The 20,724-nt window shown below is 37.1% G+C and overlaps 1 protein-coding gene across 1 annotated transcript in view; it reads left to right on the forward strand.

Moving 5' to 3' along the window:
- LOC113178212 (protein O-mannosyl-transferase TMTC1-like) overlaps positions 1 to 20,724 on the forward strand; it is a 115,955-nt gene that overhangs the window by 7,760 nt on the left and 87,471 nt on the right. The window contains 3 exon segments of the mRNA XM_077799070.1: positions 4,491 to 4,667; positions 14,900 to 14,974; positions 17,589 to 17,765. Coding sequence (XP_077655196.1) covers positions 4,491 to 4,667; positions 14,900 to 14,974; positions 17,589 to 17,765 — 429 coding nt within the window.

Raw genomic sequence — 20,724 nt, forward strand, 5'->3', positions numbered from 1 at the left:
GTAAATTTTCATTTAGAATCTAGTGTGTGCTGAGAGGGTTGGATATGTTAATGGAAAGAAATTTGCTTCTTACAATCAATAAGAAAAAGCTCATAACTTTTGAGTAATACAGCTAGTGAATTTTAGGAAAGTGGTAAAATGCCATCACAGAGGCACCTTCAGGGTGAAGTGCAAAATGAGACACTGCTGTTGAGAATTTTTTCCAGGTGGACTGTCATCCTGCCTGGAACTTCTGTGTGCATGTTTCTGGTTATCAAAGCAGTCTAGTATAATTGTTATTACATTATTATTATTTTTTTTGGTGGTACTGGGGATTGAACCTAGGGGTGCTTTCCCACTGAAGACAGGGTCTAAGTTGCTGAGGCCGGATCCTCCTGCTGCCTCCTGAGCCAGTGGGATTACAGGTGTGTACTACCATGCCCCACTTGATATAGTTTAAATGCACAGATGTTTACTAATTGAAGTGCTAATTCTTTTTTTGAGCTAAGTCCTCTTAGTATTTTGTATACTAATGGTTGAAAATTCAAATCCTGAAAGGGTTGGCTGATGTGGTAATTGAGTGAATTGAGCCGGATAGGAGGTTATATTCTTTGACATATAGAATTTTGCATACTAGGCATATGGGAATATCCTCCTCTTCCAGAAGTATACTTTCTTCCATTTTTCTTCAAACAGTCATTTTGACTGTCTTTTGATTTCCCATTTGTGATAGTAATATAGACCCAAGAAACATTGCACTCTCTTTTTACTAAAAGAAAAATTGTGTGTGTGTGTTTGTGTGTGTGTGTGTGTGTGTGTGTGTGTGTGTGTGTGTGTATGATGATAGATGAATGGCATCAGGTTAGGAATACAGTAGAAATTGGCAGAGTCTATGGCAAATTGTGAACATTTGTCTTATTGAAATGGGCACCCAAATATTTCTGGATAGCCATATAACCCCAGAGTTGCCAGGTCCAATAACGTTTCAAGGTGAACAGGAAATTTATCCAAATAACCATCTGTTTTGTAAAATACTGGTAAATTTTACAAAGAAAAAAGATATAAAGGTGAAACAAAACAATTTACTGGCTAAACCTGGCTCTTAGATAGCCTGTTTACAATGTTGTTATTGGATCTTACTTTCCCTTTGGGGAGCAACTTAGAGTAAGTGCCTTGCTTCAGTATTTCATTTGTTCATCATGTTTATTCATACAAAAAATATATTGTGCTACAACCATGAATGTGTTAGACACTGGGGTCCAGCAATAAATATGACCAAGATCTTTCCCCCCAGAGAACTTGGTATGATTTCTCTCTGTCATCATCCCCAGGTTGAACATCCCCTTTCTGGAACCTACCTTCCTGAGACTTCATTACAGAGAGCTTCTCCCTCCTCTACTCCTAGAGCCCTCTTGTGAAGGTGCTCTAGGGTTAAGAAGCACTCTGGAGGTCTCCTGTTCCATGCTGGATTCCACCCACCTTGTCTCTCCTGTCCACAGGTAGAATATTACCTTTTCCAAAATCTTTGCACCTGGTAGTTTGTCCATTGCTAGAATTCTGTCACTATTAGTTATCTGACTAACTGCCTCTCTTGCTCCTAGTATGTGGTCAACCATTTAAAGGCAAATGTCCGATCTTCTCTTTGTAACTCTGGGCCTTGAACTATTCCTGATGTCTAATAGGTGTTTGATAAGTCCTGTTGGAGTACATTGAAATGAAAAAGAGCTTGACTTGTACATTTCACGATCTTTTTTTTTTTTTTTTTTTGCTGGGGATTAACTCAGGGGCATTCAACCACTGAGCCAAATCCCCAGCCCTATTTTGTATTTTATTTAGAGACAGGGTCTCACTGAATTGTTTAGTGCCTCGCCATTGCTGAGACTGGCTTTCAACTCTGGATCCTCCTGCCTCAGCCTCCAGAACTGCTGGGAGTACAGTGTTTGCTACCTTACCCAGCAGTTCCCTGTCTTTCTGTTGATGTTTTGGTCTGTTTTCCCAGGACACACTGAGTCTATGAGTTGAGGGGAACTAAAAACTTCTGGGCAGTACCAGGTACACTATTTTAATCTGGATTGGCAGCATTTTGTTCTGTTTTACATCCCCTCTTTACTCTTACCACTATTCAGTTTAATCCTATTAGAATTCATAATTTCACCCATTTAAACTCTGTGAATATCAGCAAATTAGCACTCCTTCCCCAATACAGGTATTTTTATAATCTTGATAAGGATACATATTAGTTTCATTTAAATCTTTGATAAAAATATTGGACAAAGCAGAGATAATATTGGAAAGCTGTGACATACAGAGGAGGTCTCAGTGCAAGGAGGCATTGATTTATTACTCACCACTCTTTGTGTTTGCTACAGGTCCATCTTAGCCTATCTTCTGGGCAAGGAGATTGCAAGAGATTTTGATAAATGTCTTTGTTAAAATAAAGATGTGATGTATCTATCACTCTCCTGCTTCTATTAAATTAGGAGGTTCATCAGTTAAATCCTCTTTTTGTGAACCCCTGTTGGCTCCCAGAATCAGATCTTCTTTTTTTTTTTTTTTTTTTTTTTTTTTTCTATTCTTGCAAACAGGATATGTCCTAAAAATTTGTTAGCATTTTGTCTCAAGGTAACTTGACTGAAGTTTGGAGAATTCATTCTTCATCATTTTAGACTTTTTAATAGATCTTGCTGTTTTTATAATTAGCATGGTGAGATGCATTTTTGCGCACACATGATCTTTGAATACTTTTCTGGTTATTTCCTCATGAAAATCCCTAGAAATGAAAATTTTTGTCAAAGAGTATACACTTTTTAAAGGCTTTCATGCAAACTGCCTGTCAGAGATCCAATTTGGATACCCAGAAAATGCCTGTGAGATGCTGTTTTCTCTCATCATCATCAGTGATATGAATGAATTTTAAATGGATAGTTTAGTTGTTCTAGAATGTTCAGTGAGGAATCAGCCTCAGGAGGATGGACTTACAGCAACTGTGTCCAACTCTTTGAGAACCACACCTTGGTCTTACCTTCTTACATCTCCAGACCAGAGCTTTCTGATTTCTGGCAACTTTGACACTACTTGTGGGGTCCTCCTTCCTTGGAATGTGGTGCTGTTCTTGCTTTATTTGAACCTGCCTGTTTCCCTAGTTTACTGCCCATTCCTCTTCCCCTTGTTTGGATTATTTCCCATCATGCATCTGTAGAAAGGGTGCTGATGTGTGCAGGGTCACGGATCTGCCTACACACAGCTGGGTCCAACCTTGCATCAATGCCCTTAGTTGAATCCCATATAACAGTCCATTTTTTCCAGGTTTGGTTTTGAATTATGGTTACTTTGTTGGGAGTGGGAGTGAAGGAAGAGTTGATTAGTAACTATGACATTTGGATTCATATGCCCAAATAAAGCTTGAGATGATTAAAATTCTGTAGGTGAAAGCTGTGCATGAATCAAGTCAAGTATTTAGAATATGCATATGTCATCTCTAGAGCTGACTTCTGCAGTCTGGGTGGTTTTGGCACAGAGGAGTTGTTTCTGTAAGAGAAGAACATCAAGGGCATGTGAAAAATGACCTAGGGTTACTTCTTTTGTAAGATGGACTGGAGACTAAGGGTGTGTAGGTTCCTCTAAAACATCTAGACCCGGACCAGTGCATTTTTTTCTATAATCCCATAGACTCAATCATATGTTATGTTACTAAATTTAAAGCAACCTTCAGATGTCTCTGTTCTGCATTTCTGTCTCATGAAAGTATTTTTTTTTATAATGTTCAACAGCTGACTTCCCTTCTCTATGTGGTTCTCTTCTTGTTTCTTTGTCATAGTCTTAATAAGCAGATTCTGAGATCTGGGAATCTGCATCAAAAACATCTAGTACAGATTTCTGAAACATTATGGTTTTGCTCATGTTTTTTTATTTCAGCTGCAGCTGGTAATAGCATGTAATGCCCCAAAGATTCCCCTTGTGGGATAGTAATTAGATGATGCTGTCACATGCATAATATGGAAATGTGGCTCCTGGTGGCACCATAGGTGAGAGATCATATTCATGTCTGGTTTGTCTGAACTGTGGCCACAGTCACAGGCTCCTGTTTTCTGTTCATGTGCAGTGACTGTGGCTCTGACCCACAGCACTGTGAACTTGCATTTGAACACTTGGCCACTCTGGAGTAGCTGGCAGCAAGAACAAGACTATTATGAGAGGGGTTCATATCATCCACCAAGTGAAGGAAAAACAGGTTGAGCACCTGCTTTTGCTGCCTCAGTGAGGCCAAAGTTTCCTGAAGTGACATTGTATTATATATGCATTGATTTCTGCATATAAGATAATTAATTTGGAGATAGTAAAAAAGTGGTTCATACTCAAATCTATCAAATAATGAAATGTTGGGAGTCATTTAAAAATAATTACTCAAATAACTTATCTGTATAAATGATAGAGTCTGTCTGCTTTCTTTGTGTTTGTATTGTGTTTGAAGTTAGCACAGTTTTTATTTTTTAATTTAATTTTTTTTACAGGCTAAACATATTTTTGACTGGCATGAACCCATTCTACTTTCATGCAGTAAATGTAATTTTACACTGCTTAGTGACCCTCGTACTGATGTACACCTGTGATAAAACCATCTTCAAGAATCGTGGACTTGCTTTTGTTATGGCATTACTTTTTGCTGTGCATCCTGTTCACACAGAGGCGATGAGTATAATTGGAACTCAATGTAATAACAACCAAAACAAATGTATTTGTATGTATCAGCTTAACTGATCTTCATTTTTCTTCCTTTCAAAACGAGGTGAATTCAAAGCTCTACTGAAGTGTTTATCTTTATATAAAAATCATTCTGCTTGACCACTTTTCTTTTTGAATGTTCAAATTGACTTTTTTGCACCTTGAGGATTTAACTGCTTTTTAAAATAGCCACTATTATTAGTCCAAGTAATAGTACATGGTCAGTTTTTTTTATTTGCAGAAAATTTAAATCCTAATGCGTCTTTAGACAGCAAGGGGCATGTTGAGATACTTGCCATGGTAAGTCGTTATTCCTGCCCTATATTTCTGTTTTACTTTTGCTCACTGTGCTTTGTATTTATAATATTTGTGAAGAAGAACTTTAAGAGCTGGAGGAGGACCAAAAAAGAGTGACATCCTTAATGTTGGAAAGAGACTTAGGAGGCTTACCAATTATTTTCCAAGTTATTTAATAAGAGGTGTAGTTATTTTGTAGTTGATGAAAACTTTTGTTTGGAAATTATTGATAGTTTGGATCTATGGCCTCTTTAAAATATTTACTTAATTATGCACCAAATGAGGTGGCATTGTTAAGCTCCCTTGTTCTACATCTTAGTAACCATAGCTAGTTTATTTCATGTGAATTTCTAGAGGCAGAGGACGTCTTGCCAAGAGTACATGGCCCCACAGTTTTTTTCAAGGAGTCTTTTGCAGAGCCTTAGCTGGCATACAGACACTTTCCCAAAATCGATCCTGTAAGAACATGCCAGCAGGGAAGATGGCACATTGGTTCTCTTTTCTTAACTTATTCTCTCACCTGCCCTTCTCTCATTTGGACAAAAATAAGAGCTGAGTGTAGGAGCATGTCTACAATCTCAGTGGCTGGGGAGGCTGAGGCAGGAAGATTTCAAGTTGAAAGCCAGCTTCCACAATTTAGCGAGTCCCTAAGCAACTTAGTGAGACCCTATCTCAAAATAAAAAAAAAATTTAAAAAGGGCTGGGGATGTGGCTCAATGGTTAAGCACCCTGAGTTCAATCCCTGGTACCAAAAAGCAAAACAAACAAACAAACAAAACCCAAACCAGGAATACTGTCATACATCAGAATCTACCATGCCTGAGGCATGCACACCCCTGAGTTTCCTTATAAAGGAACAGATCTATTGGGGTCAGGAGGCTTCCTTCAAGTAATACATGATGCATTGAGGAAAGAACTTGTGATCTCTCCCTGTCTTATGTGTTTAGTCAGCTTTTTCGTTGCTGCAACTTAAAGACCTGACATGAACAATTTTGGAAGAATAAAAATTTATTTATGGGCTCACAGTTTCAGAGGTCTCAATAGACAGCAGCCTTCATTCCTAAGGGCTTGAGGTGAGGCAGAACATCATGGCAGAAGAATGTAGTGAAGGGAAGCAGGTCACATGATGATCAGAGAGCAGAGAGTGAGATCTCCACTTGCCAGATACAAAAATATACCCCAAAGTCTCTCCCCCAATGGCCCACCTCCTCTAGCCACACCCCACCTGCTTTCAATTAATCCCATTAGGTGATAAATTCACTGGGTTAAGGCTCATCATTTCTCTAAACCTTTCATTGTCTCACACATGAGCTTTAAAATATATATATATATATATATATATATATATATATATATATATATATATTTGTTGTTGTTGGTGGTGGACCTTTATTTATATGCAGTGCTATAAGAGTCAAACCCAGTGCCTCACACATATTAGGCAAGTGCTCTACCACTGAGCTAGAATTTCAGCCCACTCACGAGCTTTTGGGGGACACCTCACATCCAAACCATAATGTGTATTTCTATGAAGAATACAATATGGTATTAGAAATATGGATTGGTGGCTCCTGTTGATGTTCTAAGTTCAGAAGTTCAATAATTGTAGAGATGCACAGTAGTATGTTTATTTGAACAGACCTAAGAAATATGATTTGACTAATTGGTTTGATACTGAGAATTGATTTGGGCAATCAGATTGTATGATGGCTATTTTCCACAAACAGAATTCTAAACCTTTAAGCCCAAGGTATTGATAAACTTGTATGTGTGTGTACACATATGCACACACACAAAAACTGATAAAAATCATCATGTAAAAAATGACATTGTTTAGGTAATTTTCCCTACTCTGAGTACAGTAGACTGGACAAGATGCCTGTAAGTGAAAGAGTGTGAGGTATAAGTAATGGTCCTTTGGTAACTCTTGGTAGAGGATTTTTGCTTTATTTCTACAAAACTCTGAAAGTAAATGTCTGTAATTCCATTTAACTCTAATGATGGATGTGTTTAAATTCTTTGCTTTTGACCAAATTAGAGGAGGACCTGGCTGATTTGTCATCTGGTAGATCATTTAAAAATTGCGTAAGATGATAGATCACCTTGTGATAAGTGCTGGTAACTTCAGAGTTCCAAGAATTAAGTCATTGCTATAACACGGATACTTCATTCTCATTTATGTGGATAATCTATATAAAGGTGATAGGAGGAATAGAATTGGTGCTTCATGCTGTCTCATTATTCTGAACAAAAGGTAAGATTCAGCCACAGATAGCTAAACACATAATTGAAACTTGCTGCACTTATCAAAATATAAGCTTTTATATTTAATAATTATCATGTTTTCTATTTTAGTTGTGTTGTGATATATTGAACAATTATGAATTAATAATATTGGGTACAATGACACAGAGTTAAAATTTTAACCTTTAGAGGCTTTTGGCCACATGAAATTTAAAAAATCAATTTAATTATGGGTTGGGGGACACAGCTCAGTGGTGAAGTGCCGGCCTAGAATGCACAAGGTCCTGGGCCTGAATTCAATCCCTAGCACTGCAAAAAAAAAAAAAAAAAAAAAAAAAAAAAAAGAAAAATATGAATTTTTATTACAGAGAGATAAGATAATAAAATATTTTTAAGCATAAGTATGTAATACATTTAAAAATGTTGAGGGGGACATAAAATGGAAATGTAAGTTCAAGGAGACAGGGTGTCAAATGTCTACTATTCAAAGAAGAACCTGTAAAGGGCAGAGGAAGCGCTTTGAGCTGCTTTCTGGGTACATTTAGAGCAGTAGCACGACCTTATTTTAGAACGCCAGCATGACAGACTTTAGATACAAACTTAATGAGATGAGAGAGATACCAGAATTTTAATGTTCTTTCTGGTCCTAACATGAAGAAAAATAATCAAAGATTGCCAAACCCAGCCATATAAAATATACAATGCTGGGTCAGTGTTGTGTTTTAATCTAAGACCACAGACCTATATTTTGTTTCTGACAAATAGTTTTTAAAGTACAGCTGAAAATCTATACTTAAAGTGTCTAGGAGTCAATTATCACAGGAAAGATCAAACAAGTAGGGTAACTGCAGATGTAATTCAATGGTTTCAGAGGGAAAGCAGAAAGCATGGGCCACTTGGGGCAGTGTGATCATGAGCTGATAGTGTTTAGGCTGGGTTTGAAGCAAATAGGAAAATCCTATTAGCAAAATGACCTTTAAGCAAGGGTTTCAACAGGTTTTTGTGCTAATAAAAATACAATCCATATAGTAACACAATTAAAGGTGCAAAGGAATCAAGAGGTGGACATGTTAGGGAAGACATTTACATTTGCAAGAAGATGAGGGAGATATAGAGAAGAAGGGAAAAATTTGACTTACAAAACAATTTGTACTGCAAAGTAAATAGAGACTGCTATTTCATTATAGATTTTATGGAAATAGAAAGAAAGATGTACTTGATAGAAGTTATAGTGATAAATTATTTAAAACTATTTAAAACAACAGAAGACCTTGTTATGTTGGGGGAAGGGAATTACTGGAAAGTTTCTCCCTTTTGTTAAAAAAGAAATAAAGTGAGACCAGACCATAAGTTATCTTGAACAGGATGGGGAATTTAAAATTTTGGGATAGGATTTAGTTTAAACACATTGATATGATCATATATAAATATGCTGATATGATTAAAGGCTTCCTTTATTCATTGTGAGATCATCAAATAGCTGATCAGTATGTGCTTGGTGTAAGGTAACTGCAGATGTAATTCAATATGCCTTCTCTATGCTGGGGGAATAAGTGAATGGACAGCAGGGACCCCATCCACAGGTTGATGTTCACCAAGCTCATAGGAAAGCAAAGAAAAATAGGCACATAAATAGATACAAGACAAAGCAACATGTTGTAATAACACAAGAACCCTAGAGGAAAGAAGCATTATTTCCAATATAAATATATAGGGACAAATTCATTTGTTTACTCACTCTTTCAACAAACATTGGAGTGCCTATAATACACTGCCTATTGAATAGACACTCTGCTGGACAATTGCAAAAAGAAAAAAAAAATTAGAGGCAGACTTATTTCACTTTAGTCCCTGATATTCTTGGAAAAGTTTCCTGACATTGTATTTCTTGGGAAATACGATGTTTTGCTGAATCCTGAATCATAAGAAAAATCAACAGAGAAATTGGGAAAATTACAATTGTCTTCTGAGAAAACCCCATCATCACAGAGACTTTACTGGTTTGAAGGAATACACTTACATTAATTGGAAGCAAGAGGAGAAAAAGCCAATACATGGAGTTCCAAGGTCAAGGCCATTTCCAGAATGGGCCAGGAGGACATAGGAGAAAGTTAGTTGTGTTCTGATTAGATCAGGCTGGCATGTAGCTGTTACCACATGCTAAGTATATGTTCCTGGCCCTGTCTGATGCTGAGGAACTCAGTCTTACAAATAAAATAAACATTAATAACTCTATAAAATAGCATACTTTATAAAAATCATATGAGTGGTGATCAAAAAATACCAAGTTTTAAGAGCAAGTTAAGTCCTAGTTAGTAATTCCCACACATGATTCTATTACTCTTGCTAGGAGATCTGTATTTTACATTATAGGTTGAGCATCCCTAATCCCAAATTCCCAGTTCCCAAATGTTCCAACTCTGACACTTTTTAAGGGCTAATATGATGCTGAAAGTGGAAAATTCCACACCAGACCTCATGAGGTAGGTCACAGTCAAAACACAGGTGCACTAAAAATATTGCATTAAATTACCTTTAGGTTGCGTGCATAAAAAGTATATGGAAACATAGATGAATTTTGTGTTTAGGGTTCCATCCCTAAGATATCTCATTGTGTTATGCAGATATTCCAAAATCTGAAAAAAATTAGAACTCTAAAACTCTTAGGGTTTCAAGCATTTCAGATAAGGGATACTAAGCCTGTTTTGAATTCTACACACTGATGCTTTCCCAGTGGGTGAACATTTGTTAAAGGCTACATTTTCCAGGTTACAGCTACCCTTTTGGTGGTATAGACCTTCAACTTGGGGCCAGAATATATGCTGTTCTTTTGCCTATGTTTTTCAGTTGCCAAAAACTGACCAGTTGCTTTTTTATTTTCTAATGAACTGTACAGTTTCAACCACATTGTCATAGCATCAAGTCCAACTGGCTCCAACTTCACATTCCCTTTCCACTCCCCATTGCACCCCCGCTTCTTTTCATGTGCTCCACGCTCTTCATCACTTTCTGCCCTTCCTTCCAGAAGCACTCCACATATCCTCAGACCTCTTTCCCTACTCCCATCCTCTGACTGGAGTGTATCTCTGTTCCCTTCCTGGCTGAGGCTTCCATTCCCCTGGTCTTGAGCTTTCTGAAATCCTCCTTGTCCATCTTTTCAGTATCAGATTGCAAAACCATTCCCCTGTGATGCCTTCCCAGATCCTACAGTCAAAATTAAACCCTCCAGTCTTTTCCTGGCAGTGATTTTTCCTCTTGTGTTGCATGTGGTTTCCTTGTATCATATTTAATGTCCTCTTCTAACTCAGTCCTTGAGGCAGGGTGTATCTCTCCAGTTGGCACAGTCCTTGGCAGATAGGCCCTTGGAAAATTCTTGTTAACTGGAATAAAATACACAGTTATTGAACATGATGATCCTGACTAATTGAATCACTAGAGTGGCTGCTCTAGCAGTTGATGATGAACTCTTTGCTTTTAGATATCTAATTCTTTGCCCCAAAGATCCCAGCTCAAAGGTGTATAGAGCAGGTGTTTGTTGAATGCTTAGTGGTTTGGTTTGGTAAAGGAGCCTATTAGTGTCAGCACTAACATTTCAATGTCTTCTCTGAGCTTCTGCTCAAAGGGTTACTACATTCTATACATCCAGGATGTATGTTGTTGCTGCTGCTTCCAAAATGGCTGAAGAGCTTAAGGACACCTTTAATGCATTAGGTATGCCTGCCTAGCTTGTAATTGCCTCACTCCAACTTGCTACTCCTGATATCAGTTTGCAAGTCTTGTTCTTGGCCACATTGGTGATACTGTAGTGAGTGTCTCTCCAGGCCCAGACTCTAGGCTTTATTCTGAGACTGCAGCAGGCTACATGGCTCTCTGTGGAACCTTCAGGAAGTCTTGCAGTGTTGCTCAGCTAAATGCTCAAGGAAGCAGAGGTGCAGACTGAGTGGATCTAAGCTTCACACATGACCTGTGCCCAATTGTTGCTTTACTAGTTCTGAGGTAAGCCTTGACAATGGTGATACCACACTGCCTCTGCCTGCCTCCCTTGAGTCATGCGGTCTACATGATTTGTCAATCAGGTTCCTTATAGATTAAGCAATCAATGAACAGTGTGTGGTCCAAGCAGCCAAATTAGGTAGTAGCTTTCTCTCTCTGCTGCCGATACAATTCTGTGGCTGTGTTTAGGTTTCTCTTATATATTGGACTACACCAAGAGACTAGAATTTTTCTTAATATGTGACTTGCTGTCAATTGGTATGTACAATATGTCAGTATGTACAGTATACTAATTGTCTAGTTAGTATATATTTATACATATTTTAACTATATATTAGACTGCCTAATAAAATTGGATTAAGATATCATGTATGTACATCTTAAAGTGAAAAGACAATTTCCACAATCCATACAGGCAAACCTTTGTGAAGAGTTCCACTCCCTTTCTCTGAAGGGAAAAGGAGGAAGGGCACTGGTGTTCATCAGCTGGCAATTTCCATGTGTCATTAGTGACAACAATATGTGAGGTGGGGTTGTGATATTCATATAAAGATAAACCCAAATCTCAGAAATTGAACATAACAAAATCAAGTCTCAATCAGGTGACAAAAGACATCTGTGCTGCTGGTGGATGGGCCACTCCCTGCTGTGCCATCGCTTCTCCCTGTGACCACAAATTGTGCTCTAGTGATGAGGATGTTCATGGGTCTGCATCCCAAGAAATTATTTTCTGCTCTTGTTGATGGATTCTCCAACACACTGTGGGCCTCAGGTGCTCTCCTGATTTGGGTGATGTTGTTTTTGGTGCCCGAAATGTCACCTTTTCTCATTTCCCTCATGAACTGCTCATCTAGCTGTTTGGGGACCTTTTCTTAGAAGCACTTAAAAATTTAAAAATCTGTATTCCATTTTTTCCTTTACAGTTTTATTTCTTGGACTTTAAAATATGAAGAGAAGTACACACATCCTGTGAGGCAGAATAATACGAGTCATCTGTCTCCCACTCCACTTCCATTCCAGTCCCCTTTTGAAGTAACACATTTTTTGAAATAACTTTAAACTTAATACACAGAGTGACTATATTTTTATCCAGACTCACTAATTTTTAATGTTTTTCCACATTTGTTTTATCACTCTTCCTCTCTTTCTCCCTCTCTGCAAAAATATTGCTTTTTAAAACATTTGGAAGGAGTTGCATAATTTATACCCCTTTGCATGTTAATAATGTAGTTGTATATTTCCTAAAACTGAGAGTATTGGTCATAATTTCTCTGTAGTCTCCTTTATTTTGGAGCAATTACTAATCTTCACTGTCTTTCTGTAATATAATTTATAGATTACAGTATGATTCAGAATTTAGGTTAAAGTGTCTGTATTATAAAATGTTTTAAATGTATTAAATTGTAATATATAAATGTTGTTTTAAAATTATAATATAAATATGCATATTATGTTTTATAATTTGTAACATGATTAAAATTAGTAAATGTAAAAAAGCATTATAAATATATGACATATTATATGTAAATACATAATATATAATGTATAAATATTTAAAATGTATGAAATTTAATGTATTGCAAATATGTAATATATGCATGAATATATAATACACTTATATGTGTATACTTATATACATTTATATGTTTACTTATTTATGTACATTATATATATGCAATATTATGACAATAGATTATAAAAAGTTATAATTAGGAATCATGATGTAATATAAACCAGAATAAATTAAAAGGTAATAAAAGTTTAGTGTTATAAAATACTAATATAAAATTTTATGTAGATTTTATATATTACTATATATGATATATTATTACTTATCATATTTAATAGCATATTTATGTCTGTGTTTTTACAGGATGATGTTGTGAGTTTGCTTTGTTTTCTTTTCATGATTATATTCTTGGCTAGAATAATGTATAAATGAGGCATCTTTCTTGGTGGTGATTTTGATTGCCTAGTGAATGTGTAATGCAATATAACACATTATCTCCATTTTCTAGAGAAGTAGTCAGTGGGGAAGACGTTGAAATCATGCTAATATCTCTCACTTCAGAAAACTTTACTGCTCTAGATTTAGCATCTATTTTCAAAAAAACTTTAAAATTTGTTTTTAGGCAAACATGACAGTAGAGTATATTTTGACATATTATACATACATGGAATATAACTTCCCATTCTGTGGTTGTACGTGATGTGGATTTTTTCACATACAAACGTAGGAAATATGCCAATTCATTCTACTCTTTCCTATTCCCCTTTCCCCTCCCTTCCCTTCATTCCCCTCTGTCTAATCCAGTAGCTCAGTGGTAGAGCATTTGACTGCATCTATTGTTTTATTTGTTTTTGTTTTTGTGTTTTGTGATACTAGGGATCCAATCCAGGCTAGTGCACATGCTTCGCAAGCACTCTACCACTGAACTACACCCTGCCCTATTGATATTTTTGGTATTCATACTGTATCTAGCCTTTTCTTTTTGGCAGCAAAAATGTTTTTTTTCACCTCCCTCATTTCCCACACATTCATTAGCTTTTCAGTGAAACCAGAGCTCTCCTTGTTTCCCATCCATTTGCTTGCTCTGTGTAGGCGTGCACTTCTATATGTATCCATTCTTTCATCATTTGTATATCAAACAAATGGACTCACAGGTTTCTGTTTTCTGTGTTTATAATAAATCATGGTCCTTACTTATTTTGATATTCAAATTGTTTCAGGTTTGGTCAGTGGGAGCCCCTTGTTGCTGGCTTCTGTGACCTTTTGACCTTAATTTTTTGGGTCCTTTTTTATTGCTATGAGAAGAAGATAGAAACTTTTCTTGATTCTTTCTACCCTCATCTCAGTTATAAGCCCTTTTTCCAAGGATCTAATGTTCTCTTGAGTGGGGACTGACTTTTCGGTGTGCCAGGAAGTTACTGGTCTACTTTTTAGCCAGTGCAGTGGCAGATCTTAGAAATATGCATATGTGCGTGCACATGTGTACACACACACACACACACACATACACACACACAGACATACACACAGACTTGCATATGCATATACACACAATTTCATGAACATATAATCTGGTGGAATGATTGTTAGTTCAAACTTATTCCCTTTCTTGCCCAAAATATTGGTTCCTCAGCTTACTTTTTCCTTCTATTCTATAAGTATATAAATATCCGCTGCTTCATTACCACTGTGGTGTCCAAAGATTAGCAGTGTCACATACTCCATTACTGCTCAAAAGAATATTTATTTTGTTTTTATGATACTGGGGATTGAACCCAGGCCTTGTATGTGCTAGGCAAGTTCTCTTTCCCTGAACAACACCACAGCCCTCTTTTTAAGATTTAAAAAAATAATAATAAATGAATAAGCTTTGATGCTATAAATTGATCCTCTTTACAAGAGAAGTTAAAAATAAAGTTAAGCATGAAAATCTTGCCACTTCTTCTTTTTCTCCTTCTGTAAGCTTATTGTTAATTCTTACTGATCAGAGGTAGTTAGTCATGTCAGAATTTGAAGAATAATATGTATTCTATTTTATTATACTATACTATTTTGTTACATTATATTATTCATCTACAAACAAAGACATTTCTGTGAGATTTTTCTGACAGAATTTTCTGAGTTTTTGAATTTTTCATTGTGTTAAACTTCATAGGTGGCTGGGATTGTTGGCAGAGCTGATGTGTTAGCATGTCTCCTGTTCCTGTTGGCCTTCCTCTCCTACAATAGGTATGTATGGCTCAGCAAGCCCTCCTCTGTGATTACAGCCATGCTGTGTGTGTAGATTGAGCATCTGCTTGGAGAGAAGGGAGGCTTCAGGGTGGTGCTGTGCTCATGAGCTCCAGGGATAAGAACTCTCTTTTTATCCAATACTGGGCTGTTGTCTCTTCTAGCCCCATGCTGAACCATATCCTATCATTTTTAAAAGAGTACTTTCCCCCCAGTTCTAGAAATCCGAGCTCTTGCTTCTTGATTCCTTTTACTGGTAGTTTCTGCCTGAGAATGGAATTTGGAATCTTAGCTCTCAGCCAAAATATACTGGGCATAATATTCTATTCTATTTGCCTATGATATGCTTATTTTCTCCTTTTCATTTTGATCCTGATTGTTTCTCCTCTTTATCATCCTCACCAAAGTAGCTCAAAGCTTCAAATAACAAGGCTAAGCAGAAAGTAGTGTTTTTCAACTATACTTGTACAATTTATAATCCTTTCTTTGAAATACAGACATTCTTTGCTTTGGGAAAACAAAAAGCAATAAAATAATTTTCTGTTCAATTGTGCCTTTACTCCCCAAACCATGAGATTCTTACTTGATTTGTGACATGTCTACATAGGGCAGGAGTTGAAAAGAGAGTGTGGAAAAAGGGTCGAGTGCTCAGAGTGTGGCCCAGGAAAGCGGGTGGGTTAGTCATGTCACCTTGCTCCGTGGAGAGAGGCCTGGTTAAGGATTTGTGAACTGTGAACTTTTGATCAGTACATTGACCTGTGATCTTTCAGAGTCCAGTGACTGAGGAACACTGTTCTAACCCAGTGGTTTTTAATTAGGAGTGATTTCTTTTCATTCCCCAGCCACCATTCCCCCACTCCCTCCAGGAACATTTGGCACTATCTGTAGACAGTTTTGCTTGTCACAACCCAAGAAGTGCTTCTGGCACCGAGGGGTAGAGCCCAAGAATGCTGTTAAATTCTATGATTCTGTCATTTCTTAGTGCTGCATAATACTCCATTGTGTATAGATGCCACATTTTTTTTATCCATTCATCTATTGAAGGGCATCTAGGTTGGTTCCACAGTCTAGCTATTGTGAATTGTGCTGCTATAATCATTGCTGTGGCCATATCCCTATAGTGCGCTCTTTTAAGGTCCTCAGGGAATAGTCCGAGAAGGGCGATAGCTGGGTCAAATGGTGGTATATCATGAGCTCTGTAATGTTTTGAACAATCAATAAAAAAATAAAAGAATGCTGTTAAATAAACATCCTACAATGCATAGGACAGGCCCTGCAGCAAAGAATTATCTGGTTGAAAAATGCCAATGGTGCTGAGACAGATGAACCCTGTTATAAACTAATTTAGACCTTGGATCAAGAATGAAATGAATGAAGAATGAAGTGAATTAGCTTTTTTTTTTTTTTTAAAGCCGCGGAGCATTTTTTTAGTGTAATATCCATCTCCAGGTTTTGGCTTTGCATTCGCAATCATATGAACAGTATAATGAAATCTTAAAAAGCCCCAATTTAACAATGAATTGTTTCCTGTTTACTCTGGTGTTAGACAGGAATTACTCACTTTAATTTAAACTTGTTTCTAGGGCTTTTTGTGTGTGTTTGATACATTTGGGAAAAATGATTGATTAGCCCTGCAGCCTGTCCATATTGGTGTGATAATGAGTAATTTTTCTAAGATGCAATAGTAAGAAGAAGATACAACAAGAAGTTTTGGCCTTTACTTCAAAGGAATAGGAGCCCAGGATTGGCAACTGTCAAAGAGAACAATGCTGTTTCTTGGGGTCAATTGTATTTTGTAAGGTGGAAAGAAAGACTTTTATACCACTACAGAATTTTTTAAAATTTCTATTGGAGATTTAACTGAGAAAAAATAACTTCATCTAACACATGCTCATGGAAAGTAAATTTAAAAATATTAATTAGCAAAAAGAAAATTAAAATGTGAAGAATATTTGTTTTTCCTTTACAGAGAAAAAAGCTACTATATTTTGATATAATTAACTACTGATTGCTTTGTATATAGAACACCTAAAAGCACTTGACTCACAATAATGTGATGATAAACACTTGACATGTAATAAGTCATTTCTTCAATGCTAGACTCCCGTTTCACACATAAGGGTACCAAAGCACAGGGGGGGAAAGTAACTTGCTCTCTCACTTCTTTGTTAACTGCAGAGCTCTGATTTGAGCCAGAGACCATGGCTCCAGAGCTCATGCAGGTTGTGCAGTAACCTGTATTATTCACCTACAATGTATTCACTTAATGTCTTCTTTTCTCTCTAACTATATTCTCTGATGACATTTTAAATGACTTTTGAATGTTCACTTATGACATACCATATTTTATCATAATTTACATCCATATTTACATTCTATTACATGCCATATTTTATCCTAATTTATATGTACCATAATTTAAGTACTCAAATTGAGTACCATTACCTTTTTTCATCTTAGTAATTTTAATTCCATGATGAATACTCTGGAAGAAATCTTGACTCACTTAATTGCTTAGGATGCAAAGAAATTGACTACATTTTATCTTTTAAGGTAATATTTCTTAGTGACCCACATTTCTTAATTTAAAAGAACATCCCAACCTGTTTTCCAGGAGTCTGGATCAGTGTTGTGCTGGGGAATGTTTCCCTCCCACGGCTTCTCCCTTCTTCTTGCTGCTCAGTTTGTTTCTGGGGACCTGTGCAATGCTGGTGAAAGAGACTGGAATCACCATGTTTGGAGTGTGCTTGGTTTATGACCTGTTCTCCCTCTCCCACAAGCAAGACGTGACGTAAGTCATTTTAAAGTTCTGACATTAGGTGCTGCCTAGGGAGAGAATAACTAAAAACGATGGTTTCCCACTTCTGTTTAAAAAATATATAAGTATTTTGTCTCACCTTAGACCATAATACAATAAACATGACTTACTTCATAAAGATAAATGCATTGTATCTGTTTAGCCTCTTCACAGTTTTATAAAGTTCAATAAAGACTATGTAATTTTGGGTGGCCCCAAATTTGGAATTGAAAAGTATCTTGGTTAATTGCAAGTTCAGACTGCTGGGTTGTTTTTGCTGCATCCTATGGAGAAAAGCTTGATTCACACAGGGAGGTTGCAAATGCTAATAGTTTTGACAGCTTGCTTTGAATCTCTGAATTCAAATGAGTATTATCCACCGAAGAGTACTGCTCACTTGGAGCCTGTTTTCTCTCTCCAGTAGTGACAGTACTTAAGAGTTTTAGGAAGTGCCTCTTAAAATTCCATGAAGAGCGAGTTGAAACCACATAGGAATACTTACATGTCATTTTCCAATTAAAGAACAAGCTTACCTAGTAACCCATTTTCATTTAAAAACTTTAAGGCACATTCATTTTATTCAGTGGTTTGTAGATGATAAGAATCACTACGTCATATTAAAACTTCAAGCACATACCATAATTTTCTTCCTCTATCAAATCTATAATTACTAACTTTACTAATTTTATACATAGGCCCTATTTTTCAGTAATCATAAGTCCCTTATTTTCGAACTTTTAAAAATTTGGCTAATTTATTCTTCTGCCTTGTCAAATGAAGAATTAAAAAAAAAAAGAAAGTCCTGTTTCTTTGTGCCATTCCCTATCTCTTAATACTTCTTAACATAAAGATATGAGCAACGCTATTGAGTGGCAATGGGTTGGAGTGAGTCATTTAATTCTGATCACCTTTCTGCCTGGGAGTGTGGAACTTGGAGATAATTTAAATACAGTTTCACTCTCTGTTAGCTCTCTGCAATCTCAGAGACATATAAAAGGAAGGAACCCAGTGATCACTTTGTCCAAGCTCCCACCAAGAAAACTGGGAGCCGAAGGACCTGCTTGACTTAGGGGAGGATGCCTTTCCTCTACCTTTACAGCTCATGGGAGTAGTCTCAGTTGCCTGCCCCACGTTTCGGAGAACAACCTACAGATCCCTCTTGCTTCCCACTTCTTGCATCACCTCATCTTTGTCTCCAAACTTCTTCCTGCTTTGCCTCACTGACAACATAGGGCTGTAACAACTGATCACAGATGCACCTTCTCCTGTAGGCCAGTCCAGAGCTGTTTGAATGCCCTCACTAAAGCCCTATCTCCTCTGGTCTTGGGATTCTTCCACCCTCTGTTGACTGCCTTCCTTTCTCTCTCCCTCCTGTCATTGTTGAACCAAGCTTTTCTCAAAAAGGATAATTGTCTCTTTTCTTTCTTTAATAATCTGCCCTCATCATACTAACTTGCTTGAGGTTCCATGGAAGGAGTAACACTGATGACACAGTTTTGATTTGTGTACACAGCACATTTTTTAGGAACTTTTAGTCCTCAAACCCAGCAGCACTATGTAATTGGAGGAATTTATTCTTTCCTTCATGCTTTTGTCCACCCATTCAACCCATAGCTTATTCTGTGCCTGAACAAGAACAAGACAGAGTTCCTTCCCTCAAACAGCATAGAGGCTGCTGGCCAGACAGACATCAAACAATTACACAGGTGATTGATGAAAGGCGGTAGGCAGGATACGGGAGCATTTGACAAGGAGACTTGGCCCTGGGTAGTTTGTGTGCCTTGAATGCTGACTGGGCACTAGGCTCTGGGTCACACCATTTGCTCTTAGCAACTGTGGTCTTCATTTCACAGAGGAAAAAGCAGGCTCAGAAAGCACCTCCCCACAGCTACTCAACCCAAGTGCAACCAGGATTGGACCCACATCTGATGTGTGGCCCTAGAGCCATGAAATGATCTCTGAGCACCACTGCCCCTATGAAAAGAGCATAGGACAGGGATTTAGGAGACTGCAGGATGTCCCTGCTCATGCACCATGAGATTCTTGACACCAGCTCGGAGGTTCTGAGCATTTGGAGGGTCATGAATCTCTTTGAGAATTTCATGAGGTTGTAAGAAGGCACACATGCACTGAGTTGCACAGGTCTTTAGGAGTCTGCCCCCTCTTTACTCTTTATGTGCTCATTTAGAATAAGCATCTTGGTGCTAGGTGGTCTTTCCTTGTGTTATCCAGCAGCAGAACGAAGGAGTCATAGAAGTAAATATTGGAAGCACTTTCCTTTCAGAAGAGTAAATCTATTCCTAAACCTTGGTTTGGAATACATGAATGGAGTAGGATTTCTTTTATTTGACATCACCTTTAGGAGGAAACATTTAAAGGAAAAGTTCAACCCATGAAAGATAGCTTTTCTTTTCTTTTTTTTTTTAAGTGAGGATGTAATTTCTAACATGTAGAAAATGACATTCTCTGACATCAGTTCCTACCCTCTTTCTGCAAAGATAAACATAATTCTGAATTTGGCACTTTTTATTTCTAGGGCATTATTTCTTATACACCAGTGAATATCAAGTCATAGTATTTTGAAACTTTTCATGAATGTTATCACTTTTGTTTTTCATTTAGCATTAGGCTTTTTAGATACATCAGTGTTGATGTATGTAGCTATATTTCATTCATTTTTACTGCTCTATAAGGTTTAATTATCATAATTTAGCCATGATTCTAATTTTGTAGTTCAGGCTATCCACATTTATACTCTTATAAACTGCTGCAATGAGATTCTTATGCATGTGTTCTTGTGCAAATACATGAGGTTTTCTCTCTGGCACAACTGTTGAAGTGGAGCTGCTAGGTCAAAAACATGTTCACTGGGTCACATCCTGAGTCATTGCTCGTGAAATGACTATAGCGGTCATGGAGAATCACCTTTGTTTCATATTCTCGGCATCATTTG

Source organism: Urocitellus parryii, chromosome 5, assembly GCF_045843805.1.
Source record: "Urocitellus parryii isolate mUroPar1 chromosome 5, mUroPar1.hap1, whole genome shotgun sequence".
NCBI classification, from domain to species: Eukaryota; Metazoa; Chordata; class Mammalia; order Rodentia; family Sciuridae; genus Urocitellus; species Urocitellus parryii.